The sequence below is a fragment of the Camponotus vicinus genome, unplaced genomic scaffold (genome assembly GCF_025532165.1).
Source record: "Camponotus vicinus isolate PSW18456_S1 unplaced genomic scaffold, iyCamVici1.0 SCAF_11, whole genome shotgun sequence".
NCBI classification, from domain to species: Eukaryota; Metazoa; Arthropoda; class Insecta; order Hymenoptera; family Formicidae; genus Camponotus; species Camponotus vicinus.
This window is the reverse complement of record NW_028141947.1, coordinates 17502589-17528449: the sequence shown is the minus strand read 5'-3', so window position 1 is coordinate 17528449 and position 25861 is coordinate 17502589. Positions and strand designations below refer to the sequence as shown.

Genomic DNA, 25861 nt, shown 5'->3' with positions numbered 1-25861 from the left:
AGTAGAGTCTCGTTAATTTTGATCCTCCACAACGGTAAGAGCAAACAATTTCTGGAAGACAGAAATTAAGATTCTCCCAGCACGAATTGCTCATTTGCTGTGTTGTACTTATGCGTATGTAATTATGTACGCAAAATTGTCACATTACATTTCTTATCATTGTCTATCACACAGTCTATTATAACAAAGAGGGAATACATTATTATTCATAAAAGTACATATGTAGATCATCAAAATTAATAGGGACCAAATTTGAAGAGACTCCAATATACATGAAACACATATACTTCATATATTTTGTAGAAATATATTTTTTTGTAAAAGAAACTCTCATCAAAAGAGGAATGTAAAAGGAAATCATGAGGATGGAAGAAGGAGAATGAAAATACTAAATGCTGCAGCTAATGTAACTTCACGAAATACTCGCACGATAAGAGAAACGAGAAAATATAATGCTGTAACGTAGATGAAAAAAAAAGTATGATGATATTAATGAATGTGTTTAAATTTCCTTCTCGACTATGCCTTATATCTGAGATAATATATGTAAATGTGACTGTGGTCTGACATCGTTTCAGCAAGCGTCTGTACATGTATAAACGTTAAAAATCAGACTGTCCGTTCGATACATCTGTCAAGCCATAAAGAAAGTGATGTCGCAATGAACGATTGGCAGGCAGCAGCCAAACATGCTAGAGCGATGCAACAAACAAATAAACTTCCCCGGGGCTTCTAAGATTTTTGTTATTATTCACTCGCGATTACGAGACTGTTTTGTTGTATTCATGGTTTTAGTGTACACTTGACACACATAAGTAATCAGTTGTCTATGGTTAGTGAAAATAAAAGAGTGTTAAATCGATAGAAAATGTAGAAATATCATCACACTATAAATGCATTCTAATCATATAATATCTTGCTGTATATATAAAAATATACAAAAAACTTGTCAAATTTTCGCATATGAGATATTGGATCGATTCACAAAAATTAAGAAAGTGACTAGCTATAATTATAAAATTATATGACAAAATATTTATACATCTTTATGATTCTTCTTTTTCCTTTTAACACAGTGAATAAACATATTTATAATTTTCTTTTACTTTTTTCCTATGTAATTACATTACAATCGATACTTTTTGCTAAGTAAATTCTGTATGAATTTTTTAATTACAGGTTAAAATCAACTTTTTTTGGAAAACTTTGATTGTTCGATTTTTGATAAAATTATATAATTTTACTTTAAATCAAAACCATCAAAATCATAAATTATTTTTTATTTTTGAGCAGAATAACTAGAAAATTATCTTTGTTGATATTTTAACCATTTTCTAAATGCATCTCTTCTAATTAATAACAAATTTTACAAGTTCCGTAATATTATATAGAAAAAGAACAAAAACCAAACACACATCCAATATCCCATAAGTAAGAAAAAATATAAATAAAAAAATGTAATTATAAAAAAATTTCGCTATATAAAATTTTGTTTCGTTTTAATAATATCTAGATTTCCTTTTTTTGCGCAAAATAGATCGTGTTTCTTGATTAAAAATAATTGGATACCACTATACCTGGGTACTTCGTTGGTTCTTTCGGTAGATGAAGATGATGTTTTTGCTTGATCGTAGGAGATGGTGCTACGTCGACCAACAGAACCAGGAGCAGGTGAGGTAAGTGGTCGACCACCACCTACTCCTGCATTCATTGTGTTGCTCTTGCCTACCCTCGCCTTACCACCAGGACTTGTACCCACGCCTAGAATGAACATTGTCACTGCAAGCCTCATTAGATGTGGTTCAACACAAAACAAAAAGCAACATACTTCAAATTATTAAACAAACACGGAAACAGATTATTAAAGAGAATCACGAGCTGAAAATGCGTGAAACCTGCGTCTGACCTGCTACCATATTAAATGAAAAACTTGAAAATAATGTTAAATAATTATATGATATTTCGCACATGTCAACATATAATAAAGACCATAGATGATTAGGTTTTAGATATATACGATGATAAAATTATGACAAAAAGATTGTGTGTTCAACCTTGCAATATATGCAACAGACATGATCGATTTGACATTAAAGACATATAGAACTAGAATCTCCGATAACAACATAACTGTATCAATAGATATACGAGAATGCATGATTTGTAAACAAAGAATGATGAATAACAAAAATAATCGACAATTGATGAAACTGAACCCTTGATAAATATAGTTACTGAAAGAAACATTGCGACCTTATTCAAAGCAACCTCATCCAAAGATCTTTTCCCTGAAGCATCACGAAGTAAACATTGCATGACAAATATTCGAATAATATATTCATTGATAAGAGGTTTGATAAAAATTTCTTTCCCGACTTGTCCAAGAATAAGATAAACTCACTAGTATCTAATTGCCCAGGCGGCTGACTGTTTTTTGGTGCGGAGGGCCGGCTTGCAGAAACACGAGCGCTATTTTCTTTAATTGTGGCTGCATCTACGGTATTTTGTCGTTTAAAATTGCTACCACCACTTCCAGTCACAGCTGTGCCAGTTACCGCAGTCGCGTGATTGTGATTCGTTGCATTACCCGGACTTGGCGCGCCTCCTAATGGGGAAAGAAGATTATGCAATAAAAAAAGTCTTTGTTTTCAGACATGCAGAGCACTTGTACTACTAATAGATGTATAAACAATCTTGTTCTTTCTCTGTTACCATTTTAATGATATATTAATGATATATTGACGCCTATTAAAATGTACAAATTTAGTTTAATAATGTAATTCACGTGTTACTACAACTATCAACTACAGTTAATATATCTTTTCAACGTAAATAACACAAAAAGTTTGTTTCACAGAATTTCCGATCACAAAGAACACAAGCTGTCTTTTGTCTTACCCAGAAGTTTGGCAATTATCCTTTATCCATGCTTGTCGTCTGACGATAAAGTTTATAGACTGCCATACCGTATATTAAGAGTTACGGTTAAAGTACAACGGGTAAATAACACTTACGAAGAGTTTCGCCACCAGACGAAGCCCGTCTACTGGGTTTTGGATTGCTAGCAGAAATACTTCTGTGAACACCTCTGTGCGATGGACTTTGTACTGCGCCACCTGTTCCCCCGCTGCTCCCACCTCCACCACCTGAGCTGACCTGTGGTGGAATGTTACGCAGCGATAATGAACTACCCGACCGTGATCCATCGCTTTCAGGCTGTTAACAGATAGAAATTCGTGAGATTGACGTAAAAAAGAGAATTTAGAGCTTATAATAAGTAAGCTGCTTATAATAATAAGTCTTATTATAAGTTAAAGTTGATGTGTACTTACGTCTGTCGTTTTCCTGCCTAGAAGCAAGTACGTGGCGAATACGTCATCGTACTTTGCTTGTCCTAAGGAATCCTCTATCTCGCTTCGAGTATATCCCAAACTAGCTAGGGCCTCTGAAATGAAAACAAGCGATGATATAGTCATATCTATTTGGACATTTTTTCAACATTTACAACGCAGCCAAAATTAATTAGAAAAATGCAAACAAATCAAGTCGAGAAGCTCGCTACTACGTATGTTCATAACAGATATACTGTTCGAAATACATTGAATTCTTAAAAATTACTTAGTCTCTTCGCATTGCCTTTACGACGATGCATAATGTCCGCATTTAGACACTCGTTAAAGGTGAGTCGATGTTAGTTCAGTTTTTAATATTAACATTCATTATGAAGCTTTATTTCACGATTAAGACATTTTTTTTACAATTGAAAGGAGTAATCATAAATACACACACATAAATATAAATATATCAGATCAAATAATAATCCGAAAAAGCTATATGATATTTTCACGCTGTGAGTTGTCCAAGTGATAAAAAAGATTTGTCTGATATATTTCATTAATATATTAATAGTCACATCTTCAACTACAAAAAACACCCAATCATGAATGTTTTTCTATATTAAAAAGTTACATCAAAATCCATCTTATTAAAGCGATTGTACAATTTATGTTATTGTTATATTTAAGATATATTGTTTATAGAAATCGAAAAAGAGAGAACGATAATCTCTTTCATGTAAATCTCGCGCAATGTAGAAACATTCATAACGAGTGATATTAAACGTAAAAACGGTAAGTAGTAAGTGTTATGTACATACTGGCAGACTCACCTATCCTCTTGTGGTCTCTATAATCAGGTTCAGGTTCTAAGTACGGTTTTAATTCATCATCTTCGTATCCCATGTTCATCCATTTATCCTTCATTATATTCTACAATAATAAAGAGATCGTAAATTTTATTTTTCAAGTACAAATTGCGTGTATTTAAGAACGTATCATGTCGTTAAAGTACCGATTAATATTATCTTACAAAATATAAATATAAAAAAAGCAAGACAATTCGAACCTGATCATCACATACCTCTAGTGAGGCTCTCTTCGTCGGGTTGAGCACCAAGAATTTTTTGAGAAGATTTTCACAGTCGGTGGACATATAAAATGGAATCCTATATTTCCCCCTTAATACTCTTTCCCTCAATTCTCTCAACGTCGAACCATCGAAAGGCAGTGAACCGGATACCAGTGTGTACAGGATTACGCCTAACGACCATACATCGACTTCCGGGCCATCGTATTTCTTTCCTGCAAATCGAGAATCGATCGCGCGTAAATTAAATTTAAAAAGCTCAGACAAAAATCCGGATGAGATATTATATCCTGAGGAAAATTCTTTACCTTGAAAGAGCTCCGGGGCGGCGTAAGGCGGCGAGCCGCAAAATGTGTCTAACTTGTTACCGGGTGTAAATTCATTGCTAAAACCGAAATCGGCGATCTTGATATTCATTTCGCTATCGAGCAACAGGTTCTCAGCTTTCAAGTCCCTGTGAATGATCTTCTTTTGATGGCAGTATTGCACAGCAGAAACGATCTGCCTGAACTTCGCCCTCGCTTCTTTCTCCTTCATCCGACCATGCAAGACCAGGTAATCAAAGACTTCGCCGCCGCTGGCATACTCCATTACCAGGTACAGTGTTTTTTCAGTCTCGATTACTTGGAACAGCTTCACTATGTTCGGATGATCGAGCATCTTCATTATCCTGACTTCTCGAAACAGCTGTAATTATTCAATATCCGTCAGTATGAATCATGTACTTGGATTTATTGAAATGTGCTTGTATAATTTGAAGTCTCTTTTTGTTAAATTATGGTAATACAATGTGACTCGAACTGTCGTTTTATGAAATTATCAGTAATCAAGTTAAATGATTCGATTTTGTTTTTTTTTTTCTAATAATTAGAATAGTACTTATATTTTTTACAATAATCAATTTAAGATAACGATTAATAAAAAAATATAATTACGCACAATTTCTATCGCTACATCTGTCTAATCCTATTTTTTAGCTTCGCGCAAGAGAGACAAACGATAAAAAAATACAATACCTCAACGAGAAGGTTACCTTTTGAAGACTACCGGGATTCAATTGAGTTTTATCGATGATCTTGATGGCTACTTCCTTTCCCGTGGGCACATGCTTGGCAAGTTTCACCTTGGCAAAGTTACCCTTACCGATGGTTTTCAGTAATTTGTACTTGCCGATGTGAGGCTCCTCGGAGGTCCGACTTCTCGAAGAAAGTCGACCTCCGGTACTCGACACCCCTACGCCATCCCCCGTCTGCAACAAGTAAAACATCACGTCAATAAATTGTGCGGATTAGTCTCATTGCTAGATCGATGATTATATGTAAAACGATATTTACATATTATTTTTAACGAAATGTTGCTCTCTTATATCACACGAGACGCAGCGAGTAGTTTTTTTTATATGCAAATGTCATACGCATACAAAAATGTATTTAAATAAATTATATAAATAATTTTTCAATTTGTATGTGCTTCTCATATCGCAATTCTATACTTTTGTAATATCAATTATATATATTGAAGAATAACATATATATCATGTATACAATATACAGATAGTTTATCCTAAAAAAAATATATTTTAATTCTTAACAAATAAAATTAGCGGTTAAATACGTTATAATTCGAAACGAGCAATATTATTATATAAAATTTAGAGCTAACGTAATATAATCCTATAAATAATCTAAATCTGATAAATTAGAGATTTATTTGGAACGCTGTATCAACGTGCACGTTAATATTAATTTCAAGAAACGCGAGGCCGAGAAGTTGCGTTGTAAATAGCCAACTATTTCAGAAACTCAGCGCGGTGCGTTTATAAATTTGCGGAACGGAACACGAGAAATACAGGGCAAGTGCTCGTTAAAAGCACAGCTCGCATTCCTCGTGGATACGAGGAATCTCTCGCGAATCTCTCTTTACGCACTCCTTTATGCGCGTAACGCGCGTATACGCACGTGACACCGTGATGCATAGCGGTGATGGTGTCGGCGACGGCCACTGTCAATGGAATTAATTAAACCTCGTTAAAGTGCACCAGATACAGAATTGTTTTGAATGAAAAACGCGGCCGGTCTTTCGCGTTACTCGCAAGGGCGACCGCGCTTGTGCGAGTCGCGTCGAAAAAAATTTATATTAATTTATATTTTTCGGACTAAATGGAAGAAGGAAAAATTTAATCGAGATCTCTGAATATGAGTCATACTCGATGGAATGAAAACACGCTTGAGAGACGTCCAGGATTTGAATTAAAAAATAAAATAAAATAAAATAAAATAAAAACAACGAATAGAATAAAATAAAATAAAAACAACAAATAGAATAAAATAAAATAAAAACAACAAATAGAATAAAATAAAATAAAAGCAACAAATCGAGCAGAGTTTTGAAAAACTAAGTTTTTCATATATCATTACCCGCAGGAGGCCACGCGTGACCATCTTGCGCGAACTAGAGGCGGCCGCAACCTTGGAAGCCGCCAGTTTGACTACTCTCTTCCGCGTCTCGGCGGAACGATCGATAGCAAACGACGGATCGACGTCGGATCCGACGATAGTGGATTGCTTCCGCGTGCTCGCATGCGCATAAAAAAAACGATCGCCGAGGCGGATTAGTTGATTCGTCAACAGCACGCGAGAATCACGAGAATGCGTGCAAAAGATTCAATAACAGGATACAGGTCGCGCGGGACACTCGACCACTTCGATCCCTGTCATCTTCTGTCGTTCGATTTTTGCGTTGCTGTCACTTTATCCCGTCGACGATCTCAAGAGCCGGGATTATTTCTTTTTCTTCTGTTAATATTTTTATTAACTCTCAGGATTATTTCATTCCCTCGGTCCTTCGATAATGATAACTGACTCCACGATTAGATTAGATGCCACAGTTTCGTGGTCGATCGTTTTGGAAAGTCGAGCGATGAGTCAATTCGCGAAGCGTGTCACCACGTTGGGTCATTTTATCAGAATATACGCGGTGTCGTGTAAAAACTGCGCTTCGAAATTGTGTTTGCGTGGCCGAAGAATTGAGTGCTTCAACTTTCACTGGAAGAATAAACGAACATTCGAAAGGACACTGGAATTATTCTCTTGGACTAAATTTCACCGATGATTCATTCACTGAAATCATATTCTCTCTCTTTTTTTTTGTTCGACAAATGTATCTTTACGGATCGTTTATAAAATACGTGATATGATTCCGCGAACATCATTGCCCGATACTTCACATTCTTTCAGGCACTCTTTGTACTAGTATTGAACTGTAAATCAATTCCACGAAGACGATGTTTGTACTCGAATAAATTATTCCTCGTAGATATTTCGTTTCCAAAGATCTTGATTTTTACCACAGAACACGACACTTCAAGAAAGTAGATCAATAGCTTTTTTGGAGAATCTATTTCACAAACTATAAACTAAAGTAAAATTTAAATAGATTGCTTCTGATATTTATCTTAATGAATTTCCTCGAAATTGACGATAATTTATTCAAAACGAAGACGTGTAACATATATGTGCAATACTTTTCAAAGACGTCACTGACCACACCGATCGCTACCTCGTCGACCTTAGGTCAACGATAGCAAGGAAGGACGTCACTAGTCCCTCACCAACACTGTCTATAGCTAACATCGATCCGTCACTGACAATAGCTTGCCGACGATTCATCGAAACACACAATCAATTAGCGACTCACGAAAGGCGAGACCTTTCGCGAAAGATCTTATCGATGCCGGAGAACTCCGGTAAAAGTCACCGAAGTGGGTTCTTCTCGACGACGACGTTCACTTCCGTCGCGAGTCCTCAGAGAGGTGTGTCAAGGGCAGAAACGATGTCACCGCTCGCGGATCTTCCTCGTTCGCGCGTATCGTAATCCCTCGAACACCGGCCTCCTCATCGCGCTCTTACGAGAGAAACAACGGTCGAGAAACGCGAGGTAACGTTGCTCCGATGGTGGTTGCCGTCGACGACAACCGTGCGCGACTGCTTCTCCCCTTTTCCACCCTCGAAACGAGCCACCCTCGGAGGAGAGACTGCACAGCCGAGGGATGTGACGGCAGAATCAATACGCGATGCCGCCATCCCCCCCTGGTGGAAACGTGCAAGCGAACCACCCTTGAATGCTTAGCCTCGCTTATTCTCCCTCTCTCTCTTGCCACCCTCTTTTCGGACGCATGCGCTATGGAAAATAGGAACGCACCAACACACGCTTCTTCTGCTCCTTTCGAGGGGTTCGTGCCGCTCGCGGCCGAGATAACAGAGAGTCTGGGGCTAATCAGCTGATCCGACTGGAAGGAAAGAAGGGTGTTTCGGAGTAAAATGTTAAAATTTTTAATATGTACTGTACCAGGTATGGCTTTTTTTATAATTATCTATAAGAGAGATAATAATTTATAATACTGACATTTAAAATTAAAAACAGAGATAAAAGTGATAATATTATTTTGCAATTAAAAGAAGCAAAAATTCAAAAATTCTTTCTGTTCTTTATCTACGAGAAGATATTAAAAAAAAATTAATATATATATGTGTGTGTGTGTGTGTATTTTTTTATGATACATATATATCATCTGTTGGATGTACGTGTTCATTCTTAATAACGTTTTCCTATTGACGATAAGTTTTTGCCTCGTCAGCTGATGAACATAATTATTGAATATAACTGTTAAATATCGAGAAGATTAATCTCAATGTATAAGATTGATAAACATGCAATATCGTTTATCATCGGTTAGCACATTAAATTATCTCCTTGTCAATTGGATTTCTGCATTAAAACTTTTTTTAACGCAGAAACTAATAATGTGTATAAAAATTAATTTTAATATAAAAACAGCTTACAAAATATTCCTACGAGTGATTTATCTCACATACAAAAAAACATTTTGCATGCGAGAAAAAAAACAAGTTTGTGAAATATTATATAATGAGTCAATATTGATCTGAATCAGAGATTATGCGAGAAAACAAGTTTTTCCTATGAAAGAAGCAAAGTTACATTGATTTATTCTTCAGAGAACAACTAATTTTTCTTTTTGTCAGACACTTAAGTGCGCGAAATTCTTCAAAGTGAGTAAAGATGGAGTAGACCGAAGTTTCTGAGAGGAACAACAATAGGAGAATGTCCTGTCAGCTGATCAATCGGCCGAGAAAGAGACTGACGAGAGAAAAGTTGTGCATCCACTCGCAAGAGGAGAACAAGAATAGCTCCAAGTTGATGCAAATTCATCGCGAAGAAACACTGCATGCCCGTGAACTGGAAAATAAACCGTAGAAGGCTCGTTGTTCTATTAGATTAAATGAAATAGCCAGCAATGTCTCTTCCAGCTGATCGATTCGTGTCGTTTCCCGCTCTCTTATGCAATTCCAATAATTTAATACATTCAAGTCCATTAAAATATTGATACATTATTATGTATCCTCTTTCTTAATTTCAAAATTATTAATGCGGTCTGTTACGAGGTAAATAAATAAACATATTTTTGCGAAGAACTTTTATCGCGAATAAAATAAAAATATCAGCAAATCAATCTAATTGCAATAAAGATACAATCATTATTGTATATATCATGAATTAATCGATCTTGGCACAAATGAGTTATATTTTATTTATCACGCGTTAATTGTATTATTATAATTCTATATTTTATTATATGTGGAACAATACATTAGAGAATATCCACTTTAAATCGATTCAAGAGGTAATCGTCGGCTTTATTTGCAAAATATTTACAGACGAATTTGCTGACGCCGCGGATATTCTACGGAGATTATGATTCATGCGTCTCTTCATAACACAATAGGGAAATGAGAAATGATAAGTTACACGAAGTCAAACAAAGCCGGCTTTCCGTTCGTGGGGTGCATGTGAAATTTATTTTATAAATGCGATGTAAAGCTGATACGAACATAAAATAAAGTCGCGTCCCAGATATATCTGTCGTTTGATTTATTGGATTCGATGATATTAAAAGATTATCTCCTGCCATTTTTTAACCTCGTGGTATATAAAAGATCTATCGGGAAAATTATTCTTAGTTTTTCATATTAATTGAGATATATTCGATCTCATGATTATCGAGATATTAAAATAGCATTAATTAATTCAAGTAAATTGGATAAAAGAATTAAAATATTTTCAAAATATATATATATTTTTTTTTCTTGAATTTTCCTTCAATTTATATGTGTGTGTTTTTTACGAAAATACAAATACATTTTAGTAAGTTTGTTAGGGATCGTACATTTTCTGCTGATAATTGATGATTTCTTAGAAAAAAAGGAGGAAAAATATCTTTCCAGACATCAAGTGTTCTCTCTGAGAATTAATTGGCTTCGACAGGTTACACGATCATTACGATCGTGAGGCCGACGAAACCGTCCGGATTATTTCAGGCCGAACGGATGAGCAGTAGACTACACCGACGATGACGAGTCATACGTGTGACGTAAGCGTGGAGATGCATTTACGTTACCGCTCGTTGTAGCCTGCATTCGTTAGCGAGGGTGCCACGTCGTCGATATATATATATATATATATATATATATATATATATATATATACGCAATATATACGGACGATCATAAAGTTCACGATGCGGACTGCCTCGATTTTAAATGTCTCTTTTTCTTATTTAAGATTTTTCTTATTTAAGATTTTATCTAGTCTATCTTGTGACGGTTATCTATATCTATCCGATTATTTTTTAATAAAATTATAACCGCTTAATATTATATATTCTAATTGTTGTATGATTAATCGGAGAATGATAGGAATCTTTTCCCCATCTCTAGGAAAGTTGGATAAAATTAGATAAAAAAAACTTGTCTTATCGACAAAACGCCGATAGCCTCTGATAATCATTCGACGTGGGTGTTTAACGGCTCAATGCGATACCTATATACGTATTATATATTTATATCTACCTCCTTCTCGCTTTGAATACTCTTCTGCATGATGTCTGACAGCGGCCTGAGCGGGATGCTAGTCGCCGCATTGTTCTGCTGTTGCTGTTGCTGTTGCTGATGACGCTGCTGATGATCCCTCTTGGGAACTATCGGCCGAACGAGCGCGCGAGTCTGCGGCATCCTGGCCTGTGCTCTCATTTCCGCTTCCTGTCCGCGCCGCGTGTCCGAGGCGGTCCTGGACAACTTAACGGCGGGCTTCTTTGGCGTGATTCCGGCATTTCCGGTGGAATTCCGCGTCGCATCTCCACGTTGCAACAGCGAGGCCCTTTTGCGTTTCATTATGATTCATTCATCATGACATTTCTCCCCTTCATCGCTCGATGTTTTCGGGTTATGCATGTGTGATAATTATTAATAAATGGACGCGCGTCTGTTTTAATTCGCATATAATATTGTAGGTGATAACGCGTATGAATCGAGATCGGGAAAGCAGAATAATGCGTCTTCCGTTTAAACTTGCATTATAGCCGGAAATATGATTAAATCTCCCTTATCTTCAACGTTAAATCTCATCCGAATCTTTAATTAAAGTATTGTTAAGATAAAGTCCAGTCGAAAGAAACCGAAGAACAACATTTTGTTATCTGTTTGCAATTAGTAGAGATATAATTCGCGTGAGAAAAACTCGCATCGATACGTACCTATTTTTAATTATTCACAATTTTTAATAAAATTGTCGAAATCTCGAAACAGAATCAAGATTGTGAATTGTAAAAACTTGCGCGTAACTTTGTAAATTTGTCCGAGGGACACCCGGTATATTTATCCATCGAAACATGTCATTCTGTCATTCTGCTCTGCTCCCCCGATCTCTCCCGGTTGGGCGTGTAATGAATGGCGACGGGAAATCACGGAGCAAATCGCGCGCGGTTGCGACGTTGCGTAAATTAAATGCCAATTGTATCGAAGAAAGGGACACGCGTGGGCGTAAGCCTGAACAGTCAATTGTGCGGATCAAGAGTGTAGTGGATGATCAGGCAGGACGAGGAGGTGGATTAGGCGGAGGTTGGACGACGATTTCCTCAATTATCACTAAGGCTATCGTCGTTCCATATAAATGTGGTAACGGGTCGTACGACTGTGTATGTGTGTGTGTGTTGTGTACGTGTGCGTTCTCGGATATTGACCGATTGAAATGCCGAACTTCCTGATGTCGATTAACAGAGATTGAAAATAGTCGCGTGGGTGAACGACATTAAATTTTCAAGCCAATTGATCTTTCGAGGCTCTTGAACTTTTTTATAAAGTTAAATTATTTTTGAGATTTTTGTTCTCACAGAACTGAAATTTCTGTCGTTTCTCGACGGTAAAAAGATTCAAAGAAATAATCTACAAAAATATCTAATTTTGCAATTTGTTTTTAAAGAGAGGTCTCAATCTTGAATATATTCACCAACGCTATCATCGAAGCAAAAAGAAGAGAAAAGTAAAAAGTTCGAGACGCGTGGGTGAGATGCTTGTCGCGAAAGAAATATCAATAATGGGTGCGCGAGGATAAACAATGTAGACAGAGTGTATGTATTTTTACCCCTCGGTCTCGTCGTCGGTGACGTTTCGCAGCAGGTCCTCGTGCTCCCGGTACCTTAGCTGCACTTCTGGCCCGAAATCCGAACTGTTCTCCAGCTGACGCGTCGTCCTCGCGGCCATTGTGCTCATCTCGATGGCCTTGACTTGCTGTTCCAAACGCTGTAGCATATCGGTGCTCTCGATCGTGCTCGGGATACGTTGCTGTTGCTGCTTCAGAATCAGATCGAGACTGAGCGGCTGGGAGGCTTCGGTCTCCGTCAACGGCGCCAATTCCTGTTGGGCGAACGGCAGCCCGATCGGCTGAATGATCTTGGACTGATTGAAGACCCGCAGCTTCTCCTCCAGACTCGCGTCCATGTTGGTGCCACCGAGGAATCTCCGTCCGGAAACGGGAGTGGAGCGATCGTAAAGCGGGCTCGCAACGCCAGGAACTTTCTCCTTGGGCCTGATGGGACTCGGAGCGCCGGTGCGTTTCTCGACCACCTGCAGACCTCTGTCGTCCTCCACCAGCTCCCACTGTTTCAGACTCTCCAAGGGCGCGTGCGAGGCCGACAGGCGTTTCGGTGGCGTGCCACCGACTATCGGACTCATCGGTTCGCGGTTCACGATCGGCGATCGATTCGTCATCTGACGCGTCGCGGACGATGGTGACAGGGACGCTAATTTTCGCGCTTGCGGCCGAATCAGGCTCCTGCTGGCCTGCGCTCGCACAAACGGACTCTCCCGATCGTCCATGATTGTCTCTCACGTGGGCGCCAAGACAAACGTTGCCGCTCCTCTTTAAAGTCTCCTCCTCGATCTCGTCGCGCGACGATCGCTCGTGACGGGTAATCGTGTCGATCAAAATGACAAGTCTTCAACATCGATTCAACAGTCAAATCGGCCGACGATGTTGCGCTCGAGAGGTTTATAGTTTCTGTCAGGAAGAAGATGCGTATATGTTTCTCGTTTGAAGGTGTCGAGAGCACCGCGACGATTATCATTGAACACACACGTGATCACACAAAACCCAGAAACCAAGAACGAAACACGAGACCCAATCGACCGATCCTCGTTTCACAATCTTTCTTCGATTTACAATCACATGTATCGATAAGCGAACAAGCGAGTACACGTGTATAGGCTTTTCTGTAGACGGGGAAATAAAGCTTTGTTGAACGATGACGTTGGCTCTTTTTGCACTCGTTGCAGGCAATAAAGCAGATAGATATACAAGGAGATTCTCAATCTCGTGGATTACCGCAGTTTAGTGGGAGTAGATGATGGCTGGGTAAAGCTCGGGGAATTGTAAATATGTATGTATGTGTGCTTATATATATATGTGTGATTCAAATGTCTTATATAATGATACTCCAATAGAACAGAATTGTCATCAAGTTAGATGCGTCAGCGTATCGGAAAATCTCGACGATATATCGTATAAAAAAATCGTCTGATTATTTGTTAGAACGAAAATGATGTCCTTCGATAATAAAATATGATATAACGTTTCATGTACAATTTTTGTCACTCAAGTATTTCATATCAGAGATATAGATCGTATTTTTATTGCCAAGTTCAAGCATCAACAAATGTATATAGACAAGATATTGGTCGATATTAAATTTATTAAAGAAGTATATAATAAATTATAAAAGAAAAACATGTTTTTTGAATATCAAGTATAATTTCCTATTTTTATCAGGCGAAACGATCGAGGACATGCCGAGATATCGAGCAAAGAGTTATATATCATTTCGCGTACAGCTCTAAGACGACGATAAGGACACGCGTACTTATACGAGTATCTGTGAATTCTGCCTTGATCCGGCTTAACCCGGTAGCGACAAGGTGGAAAATATTCCATCAGCGTTTAAAGTCGATTCTATCAAATTTATGGAAATTTATCGAAAATCAAAATTTGAATCAATCCAACAATGCATCGTCACAAAGTCAATTTTATCGGAAAAATATTTTTACAGAAATATTATAATTTATTACCGCACGAAAATTATAAATTATTATTATATGAATTCCTTAAAATGTGAAATGCGAAACTGTTTAAATATCGATTTTCCTTTCCCTCGTGAATGTCGTGTTTTCGCTCGGATAAAATGGCCAACGGGATAAAGGAACGCGAACAAACTACCGACGCGTCGAATTTTTGCGCTTTACGGCTTTTCTGTTCGTTCTCCGGGGTGGAATAGCCGGGCGGAAATTTGCTCCGAGATCGAATCGAGACCAAGTCTGGAAAGGGGTAAAGCGACTCCCATCCCCGACCGAGTTCTGTATAATGTCGACGGAAAGGGTCGGGAAACCGTTTCGCCAATGGGAAATGAAGCGGGCCATTTCTAGTATATCTTCCAACGAAAAGCTTATTGGCAATTTGAAAGACTCGACGAGGGAATGGCCGATGATAAATCGTTACGCTAATAATATTATCCGCACTGTTAATTAATGCTTCGGACGATCGACCGATTATCGCGCGAATACGATCGCGAGGCGATCAGATTGAGCCTGATCATATAGGAGCGTATAATAAATTTATCGATCCTCGTCTGGATTTAATAATTAAAGTGTACACAGTCTAGATATATAAATTTACTTTCGATATTAATACAAACACGCAACTTTTTTCTCGCTGCAAAATATTGGTGGTAATTGTAATTTTTAGATACATCGATGATTGTTGATGATTTGTGAGATTAAAAGGTATAATTTTTAATTATCTTAGAGATTGCAAATTTTAAATAAAGAGTTTGCAGCGAGATTTATTTTCACAATTTCTATCAGCTGATTCATAATTTCTTTGCTTTGATACATCATATGATGGATTAAAAACGAGATAACGATTTCCTCTTAATTATTGAATATCTAAAAATAAACGAGGTTTTATTGAAGAGAACATTATCACTGAATTAGTGAGAAAGAAAAATTGAAAGTGACAAGTTTTCAATAACATTATCTTTAAAAACTGGAAACTGATTGGTCAGTTAACGACGCAAATCGATTGAAATTTCCGGTCATTCATCAATATATATGACCAATTCGTTGAATGACATTGAAGAGAACTTGTCGAACGATCGACAAGCACCGACGATGTTTTTCAATTGGGAGGAAATAAAAGTCATAAATCGCGAACGAACGAAACCGAACGCAAAAAGTAAGGAGATTTATAGATCCGACGCCATTATAATGGGTGTTTCACATTTCCTAAAGTTTCTTTTCCAAACTGCGGAAAAGTCTATAGACTCTCGAGCACTTTTGAATTTCTTTTGCAACATTTTGCCAAATAATACTTCAAATTTCACTACAATTATGATACTTAATAATGGGAAACACGCACGTATTTTTAACGAAATTAAACATTGGTGGCTAAAGAACCCATAAATTTCGAACGTCGACTGTAACCATGCGTTATCAATGAATTGTCACACACGTGATGCGTGTGCCACACACACACACACACACCTACACAACATTCACATAAGTCACGCAGTAGATTTATAGAGCGGTAAAGTCTCGGCGAAGAACGACACAGACGAAAGCTCTCATTCGTCGCATCCGTTCTCTTTACGAGAGCATCGATCTCGAGGAAGACAAAAGAAAAGAAAAACACGTGGACGCGCGAAATAACAAGAAAGAGAGAAGCGATACCCGAAAAGTTGCGTGGACGACGGCCGGTTGCAATGGACTGAATCCTTCTCGAACGGTCCGATCGCGATAAGCGTCCAAGACCGTACATTACTTGACTTGGTTGATCGCCGTTCTTATCAGTGGTAGATGCTGATAAGCGATAGCGTGTTCACCTAATACCCGGCGCTGTGACGATCGAAATCGACCGGGAATCTCATGTACCATACTCGATAGAATCGCGAAATGATAAAATATATCGAGAACTGAACATTAAGCGTTATAAAAAGTAGAATATTCTTTTTCCTATCGATATCGCAGGATGTGTGAAATGAGACAATAATGAAGCGTAAGAAGTATACCGATCATCGAAAGCACACAACTTTAAATTTTCAAAATAATAAAAATTCAATCTGACATTAATTGACACTGACATGAGTTAGAGAAATGATTAATTATCGATGAAAAAATACTTTGATTTCTATTTTAAAAGAGTTTGAAATAAAACAGGATATGAACGAGATTATTAACGAGAAACACGTGTAACACATGTAAATAAATTCTATCAATTTTTGATCAAACTTTGAAGCAGATAATAAACAAACGCTACCAAATATTTGGCGAATACACACACACACACATACACATATGTGCATATATAGTACTGTCAAAAATATTGCATCACATACAGAAAGAGAGAAGTTATTAGTTTAATGAAGACAAATATATATAAATATTACCAAATTATAATTTATTATTAATATTTTATGCTTTAATAATTTTATGAATATGAATAAAACAGCTAAAAAAACTGGTGAAAAATTTAATCGTTCACTTTCTGTATTTTTTGGGAGTGATACAATATTTTTGATTGTATATATTCGTCAGATATTTTATTATTCGTTTATTAATTCTTTTAAATTTCGAACAAAATTGATATGATTTGCATACACGTGTCACGCATCATTTCGCATTAACGTACCGCGATTTTCTCAATCCTTGTAAGGCACGTAGGAAAGGATATATAACATTTGATATTACCTGCACTCCAACTTTGATACCTTAATATGATCGCCGATATAGCTGCGGCGAAATCTATTACGCAGCCAGCTATATACGGCGCAAGTGGGAGATAGAAACGCGAAATTTGCATACGCGTATTACATCGTAAGAGGCACAGATGCATGCGAATTAACCGAGTCACTTAAATCGCGTACGTTTCTCGTTTATCTAATAAGCTCAAGTACGCATGTTTCGTGCTATTTCCGCGCCTTTATCCGCTCATTGCCACGCCTCGTGCTCAAGCATACTGATTTTTGTATAAAAAATATTTTTAATATAAGTTATAAAAGATAGCGTCACACGTGTGCTTTACTTAAAAACACATTTAAATATTCTAATTTCATTCTTATTATCCTAAGCTCTTTATCGAAATTTTCTTATCAGCGCAGAACCCATTATTTGCTTAAAGCACGAATCTTGATATAAAAATAATTTAATTATTAATTAAGCAGTCAATTTGATTTTTGAAGATTAAAATTCAAAACATTCTGCGCTGAAATAAGATTGATTCGCCACAAAGATGTGCGATGCAATTATATAATACAATTATCATTTTCCGCAATCTCTTTACAACGATTTCATGGAATATCCGCAAAGTCCTTACACGTGCGCCTAGTCATCCGGATGATTTATGCCGATCGAAACGGTTCGTGAGGACACTCGAGAACGCGGCTCGATACTCCACAACCTGCCTCGCGTACGCGAGCGAACAAATTTAGCCGCTTAGTGTTTCCAAATCCGTGTCATAAAGCACGTTCGGAAGTATTTTGGGCGCTCGCCAGGCTTTCTTCGGGACATAATGTCAGTGTCAGCGCGTTAAAAGCGAGCGGGCAAGAAAGCGCGAGTCATTAATCACCGGATGACGGCACATTGCGCTGACCCGCCGCGACGGACGTGAACTTTACAGCTGCGCTATGTTCCTCGTTAGAATGCCCGAAGAGGTCTGTTTTTGTTGGGCGCACCGGCGAAAAATAAAAAAATTTCAATTTGTTATGCAAATGGGGAAACCCCACTCGTATTAAGCGTCAGAGAGAGGTAACATGGTCCGAATTCAAATCGAGATAAAAGCACGAGGAGTGGTTATTCGTGCGACCTATAACTTGACGTGAGCGTAGAGAAAAAATTATGTCTAAAAGCTTTCTTTTTTTTCAATTTTCCCCTTCTTACATCAGACAAAAAAATTCGGTCTAGTAGAAACTTACTAGTCTGTACTCTAGCCTGGTACCGCATTGTTGAAAACTCGCGTGCTACACGCGATGCGCCGACACGCCGCGTGCATATCGTCGAAGGACTTCGTTAGAGGGCCGCGGAAAAAGCGACGAAATGACCGGCCTCGTCGGCAAACGAGGATTTGCGGTCGAGAAAGCAGGGGTATGACGTGGCCGCGAGCACGTTAAGGACGGTCGGGAGGGACTCGGACGATGTAAATTTTGCGTAAATTAATAACGGCGCGTTCCACCTGCAATTTACACATTTTTATTGATATAGAGAGGAAAGTTACCTCGGCGACGAGATTCAATTTAATTCGACGACGATTACTCTCCTGAAACTAACTTTCCCATCACTGATTTTGTTCAATTTTCTCACATAATTACGGTATAATTTTACTCCGCCAGCCAAGTGCGTACTTTACTAAGGAGGAGGCCGAGTAAACGGGAAACTGGATTATTTTCAGAGATGCGCGCGCGACGATCGAGTGAAATAACACACGCGTATCCTCAAGCCGGGTAATGATGCATCCCAGCACTTTAGCGAAGAGGAAGGGGGGTTAAAAAAAGAAACGCGCGCTAAAAGTGGGAGAATGCACGCGAAGGATGCACTTCCTCGGGACACCCACGTTCGCGCGCGATAACCACCGCCCCTCGAGTGTCCTTTATGGAGCGAGACGAGGCCCCATCCATCGTCTCGCGCGCGCGTGTTGTACTTGGTCGTCGGAAAAGCCGGCCGGATGGAGAACGTCTTTATTTCCGGCAGGGCCGTTAGCGGGGCGAGGAAACAAGCTCTAAAAGCGTCGACGAAGGCTATAAAAGTGCGGCCGCGATCAGCAATTTCCGAACGAGCGCCACGATCTTGATCTTATTTACGGTAGGAGAAGAGGTTTTTAATGGATTACGCAACGCATTCTTTCGCATCCGACAATGACTTTATTTCACAATAAATTAGCCTCGTATTTTTCTTCGGGTCGCAATAAAATGTAATAGATATTTTTAATTCAAAGCGTAGAAAAAAAATTAAAAATATTATTTTTTTTATCTTTTATTCTTAACATCTTGCATCGAGTCTGTTGTGTTTTCCATGTTATTCCTGTTAATTTGAAGTATTATATATTTACTTGTTATTATGATTCAATCGAGATAAATGAATGCAAAATGTCGATAAATGTTCTCGTCCATGTAAAAAAAAAAAAAAAAAAAAAAGAATTGCAGTTGTGCGCGCGTGCTGCGATGCGCGACTTGTGATTAGCGCGATAGCGCAAAATCTTTTGTTCGACGTAACAAATACCTGCAATCACAGGAAAACGTTATTGAGAGACAGGCACATGCTATCGAGACAAATTGACACGAGTAGGTCTGTGTTCGAAAAAAATTGTCGATTTTATCGCATCATCAAATACGTAAAAAATGTTCTAAAGAGATATTTCAAGAAGACAATTTTTTTACCTAGGTGATTATAGCATCATTTTAGTAAAATAAATTTTTAGAATAATATTATTTATTTGTAGTTTGTAATAACAATAATTTCGTCCGTAATCAAAGCCATAAAAAAATTTAGTGTTTTGGAAAAATAGTCTATTTAAAGTAAAATATCACTGATATCGTTTAAATTAAAATTGTAGTGACTTTTCTTTTATCTAAAAGCAAGAATATATTTGCAATCGACAAATTCTATCTTTGTCAATTTTAAAGATATTCTAAATCAATAATCGCAAATAATTTTGAAAAATATGTTGCAAACGAATTTGAGATATTTTTCAAAATGCTGTATTTTTTATGGCTTTGTTTACTATGAAACTGTTACCACAAGATACACACACAATAATTTTTTGTATTGAAAATTTAATTCATTAAAAATAGAATGTCATGTACACATACGTTAATTTTTCATTGTAAAATGTTTTATGTGCCAAGGCGATAGCATTGCGAAACGCTAACGGACGCCATCCGCGAGAATATTTATGAAGCATAAAACAAGAAATAATTTTTCCCGCATGCCTCTTTTTATTTTCAAGTGCTTACGCAGCAAGCTTTATCGCGAATTCGCAAAATTTCGGAAAAATTACAATCTTGTATATCGCGTATATAAATAATAAGCACCGGGCATATAAATCGACCGTGACAGTCGCATTGAACGACACACATTCGTGCTGATAAGAAATTTCACTTTGCCACATTGTGCAAGATAATCGAAATGTCATTTGCAGCGAGCGAGGAATGTGTGCTAATTCTGTCATCAACATTTATTGCGACATATATGTGTCCGCTTCTGCGAATTATGTAAACCACGATCGACTTAATTGCTGCATCAGATTCTCCGATGCACAAATCGTCGAGTACTACAATCGAATCCGATTGCTTCGGAGATCTTTCGTGCATTCTGCCTGCGTGTTAATGTCTACCCGTAGTCGAGGATGCGAATGGAAAAGACGAGTGGCGATTTTATTGTCTTTTTATGCGGAGGCATTCACGAGACTTCCATTGTCGAGCGTGACAAATACAAAATACTACCTCGAGTAGCGCCTCGCTTCTGTCGGCCGAGAAAAAGGCTAGACGAATCGAGTAAACGAAGCGGGTAATTACGATGTGACAATTGGATTCTCACGAGAAGAAATCGTCTTAAGTCGTCGTCCAGGAAGGAGAAAAAGAACAAAAGAACCGAGAGTCGTAAAGCGAATCTGTTCACATCAGCTTACGCCTCTCGAGTAAGCTTTACGAACGAGCGTCAAATATTTTCGAGATACTTTGAAATTTCCGATAAAATATCGATAATGATATAGTAGCGATTTATCTCTGGGTCTGTCGCAGTTGCTTAATTAAAATTGCACAACTATATAAGGCTCGGGGTTTTACAACAAGAGTACAATCGCTGCTTGTGATTCATCAAGCATTGCGTATTTCTCTTTGTTGCTTTTTTTTTCGTCTGCACATTTCGATACCTTATTTCGGACATCGTCGCTCAAAGAGAGAGGAAAAAAAGAGCTCTCGCGACCGAAAAACAAACTTCCCTTTGTTCCGCGAGCAAAACGAGAAACGCGGACGGGCATTTGAGAATCGCAGATTGCGCGTTATCTCGCCGGGGAATAATAGCCGCTTAATCAAACTTTCCCCGCCGAATCTGCAATTAAACCCGCTGATATATACGCCGGGGTCGTTCACGAGCGCGATAAACCCCGAGACCCTTGTGGCGCTCTTTTCGTTCAAGTAACTCTCATCGTCATGATTGCATCTCTCTTAAGCTCGCGCGACTCTTGCTTGATTAATGCCACTCGCGATCAGCGTAATTCCCCGCATTACGAAATATTGGCCACATTGTAGATATCGCTACGATATGAATAAAGGAAAAAAAGAGCGATAAGGAAAATTGTTTGTCTTTTAGAAAAAATTAATGCAACTTCTTATTAAAAAAAATTAATGAAACTTCTTATTAATGAAACTTCTTATTAAAAAAACAAAATTAGATACGAGTGCACCGTTATACGTGATGGAAATCTGTAATTTCAGCGTGGAATTCCACGCACGAAGAAGTTTGCAACGATAATGTATGTTAAACAATGCGTACATGCTAGACTTCGCCCTGAAAAGATCAGCTGTAACGCGTTATTTAGAAATGCTATTGGTTTATGCACATAGATAACTATGATTAAGCGACACGTTGGTGCAATCTGAGAATAGTCGCAGCTGCTCGACGCTTTTTTTGCTTTCGGCGAGACAAAATTGCACATTCTATTGAATTAATAAGCGATAGCAACGTTCCATTAAACATAAATGACAAAAAAGATATTTTTTGCATGTTTTAAGAACGCGGTCGTTGTTAACTTGTCAAGAAATCAATCGCTGCGAATTACGCGTGTAAATACCGAGCTAGCTAGAGTGTATTATTTTCAATTAACGCAAGACAAGATCTTTCTAAAGCACGACGACGTAAGAATCTTTAATAATGGAATAACAACGAGCTAATTTATGTCTTAATAAGTTTATCACGACTGATAATATATTCAACATAACAGCATAAGTGATAAGGAGATAATAATATGCATAATGAATTTCCTCCCTCTGAGATCTTCTTTTATAGAAGAATAAAAGTGTGATAAAAACGAAATAAATTTAACGATAAACATAATAATGTTTCTTATCGCATCTAAATTTGCAGTAAATTTGTTTGAGTCAACGTAAAAGATTTCACACTTTTAAGATTTCATTCATATTAAATGGCTCGCGTTTTTCAGTTTTCTAGATATGGATCCAGTCTTGCGTAACATCGTCCGATTACTATTTTCCTGCGCGATAAACTTATATCATTTTCCGGGAGGCCATTAATCTCTCGAGATTACACATTATTAATGGGAGGGGAAATTGTCAAGTCGAACAAAGAGTCGAATCACCGGAGGAAAGAAAATTCTTCGAAAAGTCGCGATATGCACAATATCGCCGAGGGTAACAAACAGACTTCTCTCGTTCTAATTACGCTCGCGAACCGTGGAATAATATGAGCGATTATATAAACCGTTAATTCTTATCCACGCACTTCCGTCTGTCCGTTCTTTCGTTCGCCTCTAATTCGCACGAAAAAGAAAGGAGGTGGAAAAGATTACCCTAACCGTAGGCGACTTGGAATCATTACGGTAACTAATAACGCGAAGCGTTTTCGGCCATGCTTGCGGATTTTCTGTCTTATTCTAATTTTGAAAGTAGTTTTTTTCAAAAAACTCCATGTATTCTCGTTTTCCGAAACGAGATGATGTACAGGGTGTCAGGGCAATCTCTTCCCAAAAAAAGCTCTTGTAGCTTACCTCGAGAGCTTTTCAAAACACTATAATAGAGTATTTTTTCATTGAGTACTTTTCGAGTTATGAGGCTTGAAATAATTTCTTAATTTTTACATAAACCATAAAATATCTAGAAAAAAAATATGTAATTGTTAATTGCAAATTATATATTTTTCTTCGAAACAATTATGTGTTTTCTTTACACCAATTGATTCCTCTCATTATTTTGTACATAAAAGTTTTAAGATAAGATAATTGAAAAATATTTTAAGATAAGATAATTGAAAATTATTTTACTATATATTTTATGGTTTATGTAAAATTAAGAGATTATTTCAAGCCTCATAACTCGAAAAGTACTCTATAAAAAAATACTTTATCGTAGAGTTTTGAAAAGCTCTCGAGGTAAGCTACAAGAGCTCTTTTTGGGGAGAGATTGCCCCGACACCCTGTATATAATTCGATCTATATAAACAAGAACAGAATATAAAGAACGATAAATACACAATGTAAATAAATGATAAGAATAGAATACAAATGGATTACTCTTGTAAATATGATTTGTAATGTAAATTAAGCGGGAATTAACACCGCTGTAGCGTGAAATTAAATTCGTTTTGCAAAGCAACGCGCCCGAAGGTCCTTTTTTTTGGGAACAATGCAGAATTATCATTCGGATCGCTCGTAATAGACGAGCCGTTTTGTGAATCCCGGATGAAACCGATCGCGCCTTTGTGGTCTACACGAGCAAATCGCGCGATTCTGCGTGCTTGAACACCACTCGCGTGATGTAACGTCGTAAAATCGCGCGAATTTGTTTATTCTTCTCTCTTGTTGGCTCAAGACTTTGGCGAGGTCGACACGCGGAATCTTGTGTGCGCGAGCTAACCTTGCTAAGGACGCACAGTTTGCTCGTCGTATTAACAGAAATCTGCTCGCTAATTCAATTTTTCCGTCGAGACATTTTTGTTACGTAATAGATTACATTAAGAAACTAGATGAAACGTCAAAAATCACGTTTTACGATAATTCAATGAACATTGTTAATGACTATTAACGCGTGACCGGAAAATTCTTGCTTTATACGTTGGTTAAAAGGACTTTACACGTATACACCATCGTAATTACATAAATTCTCTCTGTCTATCTCGCGTCTGTCGCGCACAAATGATACACATAGCGATCGGAGCACAATTGAACGAAGCCACCTAAACACGATCACTATTGTCACAACTTACTACAATCACCAACCGTCGTAAGAAACTTGAAATTTCCACGCGAGGAATCCTCGGCAACCATAGAACACTTTTCCCGATATCTCCTTCGTCGAGCTGCTACGCCACGATCACATTATCGCTCTCCCGCTGATAAAGAACTTCGGGCGTGATCGCGGGTCTTCGCGAGGGTCCAAGGACCCGAGGGACTCGCGGAACGAGTCTGCCGAAAAACGCGACGGAGAGAGAAGGAGAGAGAGAAAAAGGGAGATAGAGAGAGAGAGAGAGAGAGAGAGAAAGAAGGAAAAAAAACGGAGCACACGGCGTGGCAACCAGCACTCGTGACACGCGGCGTGACGCACTGAGATGCGGTGCGCGCTCCTGTCGCTCGGTTCGTCTCGGCTCGGCTCGGCTCGGCTCTGTCTCTCCATCCGGTCGGCGAGATACGACGCGACGCGACGCGACTCGCCCGCTCGCTCGCTCGCTTGCACGCGCGACGACGACGACACGACCGGACTGCCGCTCCGCGACGCCGGCAGCCGGCGAAAGCGAGCCGCGGCGGCGGCGGCGGCGGCCGACGTTCGTGACTCACGAAGCAACCAGCCAGCCGTTCCAAGCGCGCCTACTACCGTACATACGACGAGCCCCGATAGTGTAAGTGCCGATAGCAGGGCCGTGCGTGCCGCTGACGCCGCCCGACTCGTCTCCTTTATCCAGGATTGAGGGCAGAGTTGAAGAGACTCGGTGGAAGTTGTATAATTTTGTCGTAAGACACCGGTTTTTTTTTTTAGTCAGACAGATAAATGATATTAAAGAAATTTGGAATAATTTATGAATTCCTTGGAGGATTTTATAAGTATCTTGAATATATTTTATGAGTACAAGTCTATCCTTCCTTTTGCGAATAAAAGATGATAGTTGTATATCAATAAGATAATTTTTTGATATAAAAGGTTGCAGTGGTTAGATAATAAATTGAGCTAATTTTGCTCTAATGTTCCAAGTGAGTTGATACTTTGAGTTACATAGCAAGTGTTATCTCGCGTCTTATATCTCTGAGTATGGCTCGA

The 25861-nt window shown here is 38.2% G+C and overlaps 1 protein-coding gene across 18 annotated transcripts in view; it reads right to left on the bottom strand.

Annotated features, from left to right (window-relative positions):
* The window catches only part of LOC145961583 (serine/threonine-protein kinase MARK2), a 103437-nt gene that overhangs the window by 14285 nt on the left and 63291 nt on the right, over positions 1 to 25861 (bottom strand). For 4 of the 18 annotated variants that reach the window (XM_083081937.1, XM_083081940.1, XM_083081938.1 and 1 more), the window contains 8 exons: positions 5459 to 5674; positions 4734 to 5112; positions 4405 to 4640; positions 4157 to 4268; positions 3333 to 3445; positions 3015 to 3216; positions 2402 to 2605; positions 1578 to 1779 (listed from right to left, as the gene is read on the bottom strand). In XM_083081937.1, the coding sequence (XP_082938063.1) occupies positions 1578 to 1779; positions 2402 to 2605; positions 3015 to 3216; positions 3333 to 3445; positions 4157 to 4268; positions 4405 to 4640; positions 4734 to 5112; positions 5459 to 5674 (1664 nt within the window). Of the gene's footprint in view, positions 1 to 1577; positions 1780 to 2401; positions 2606 to 3014; positions 3217 to 3332; positions 3446 to 4156; positions 4269 to 4404; positions 4641 to 4733; positions 5113 to 5458; positions 5675 to 11351; positions 11659 to 12921; positions 13837 to 24705; positions 25319 to 25861 lie in introns of those variants that run through there. The other 14 variants (XM_083081922.1, XM_083081933.1, XM_083081927.1 and 11 more) reach the window with 11 other exon arrangements.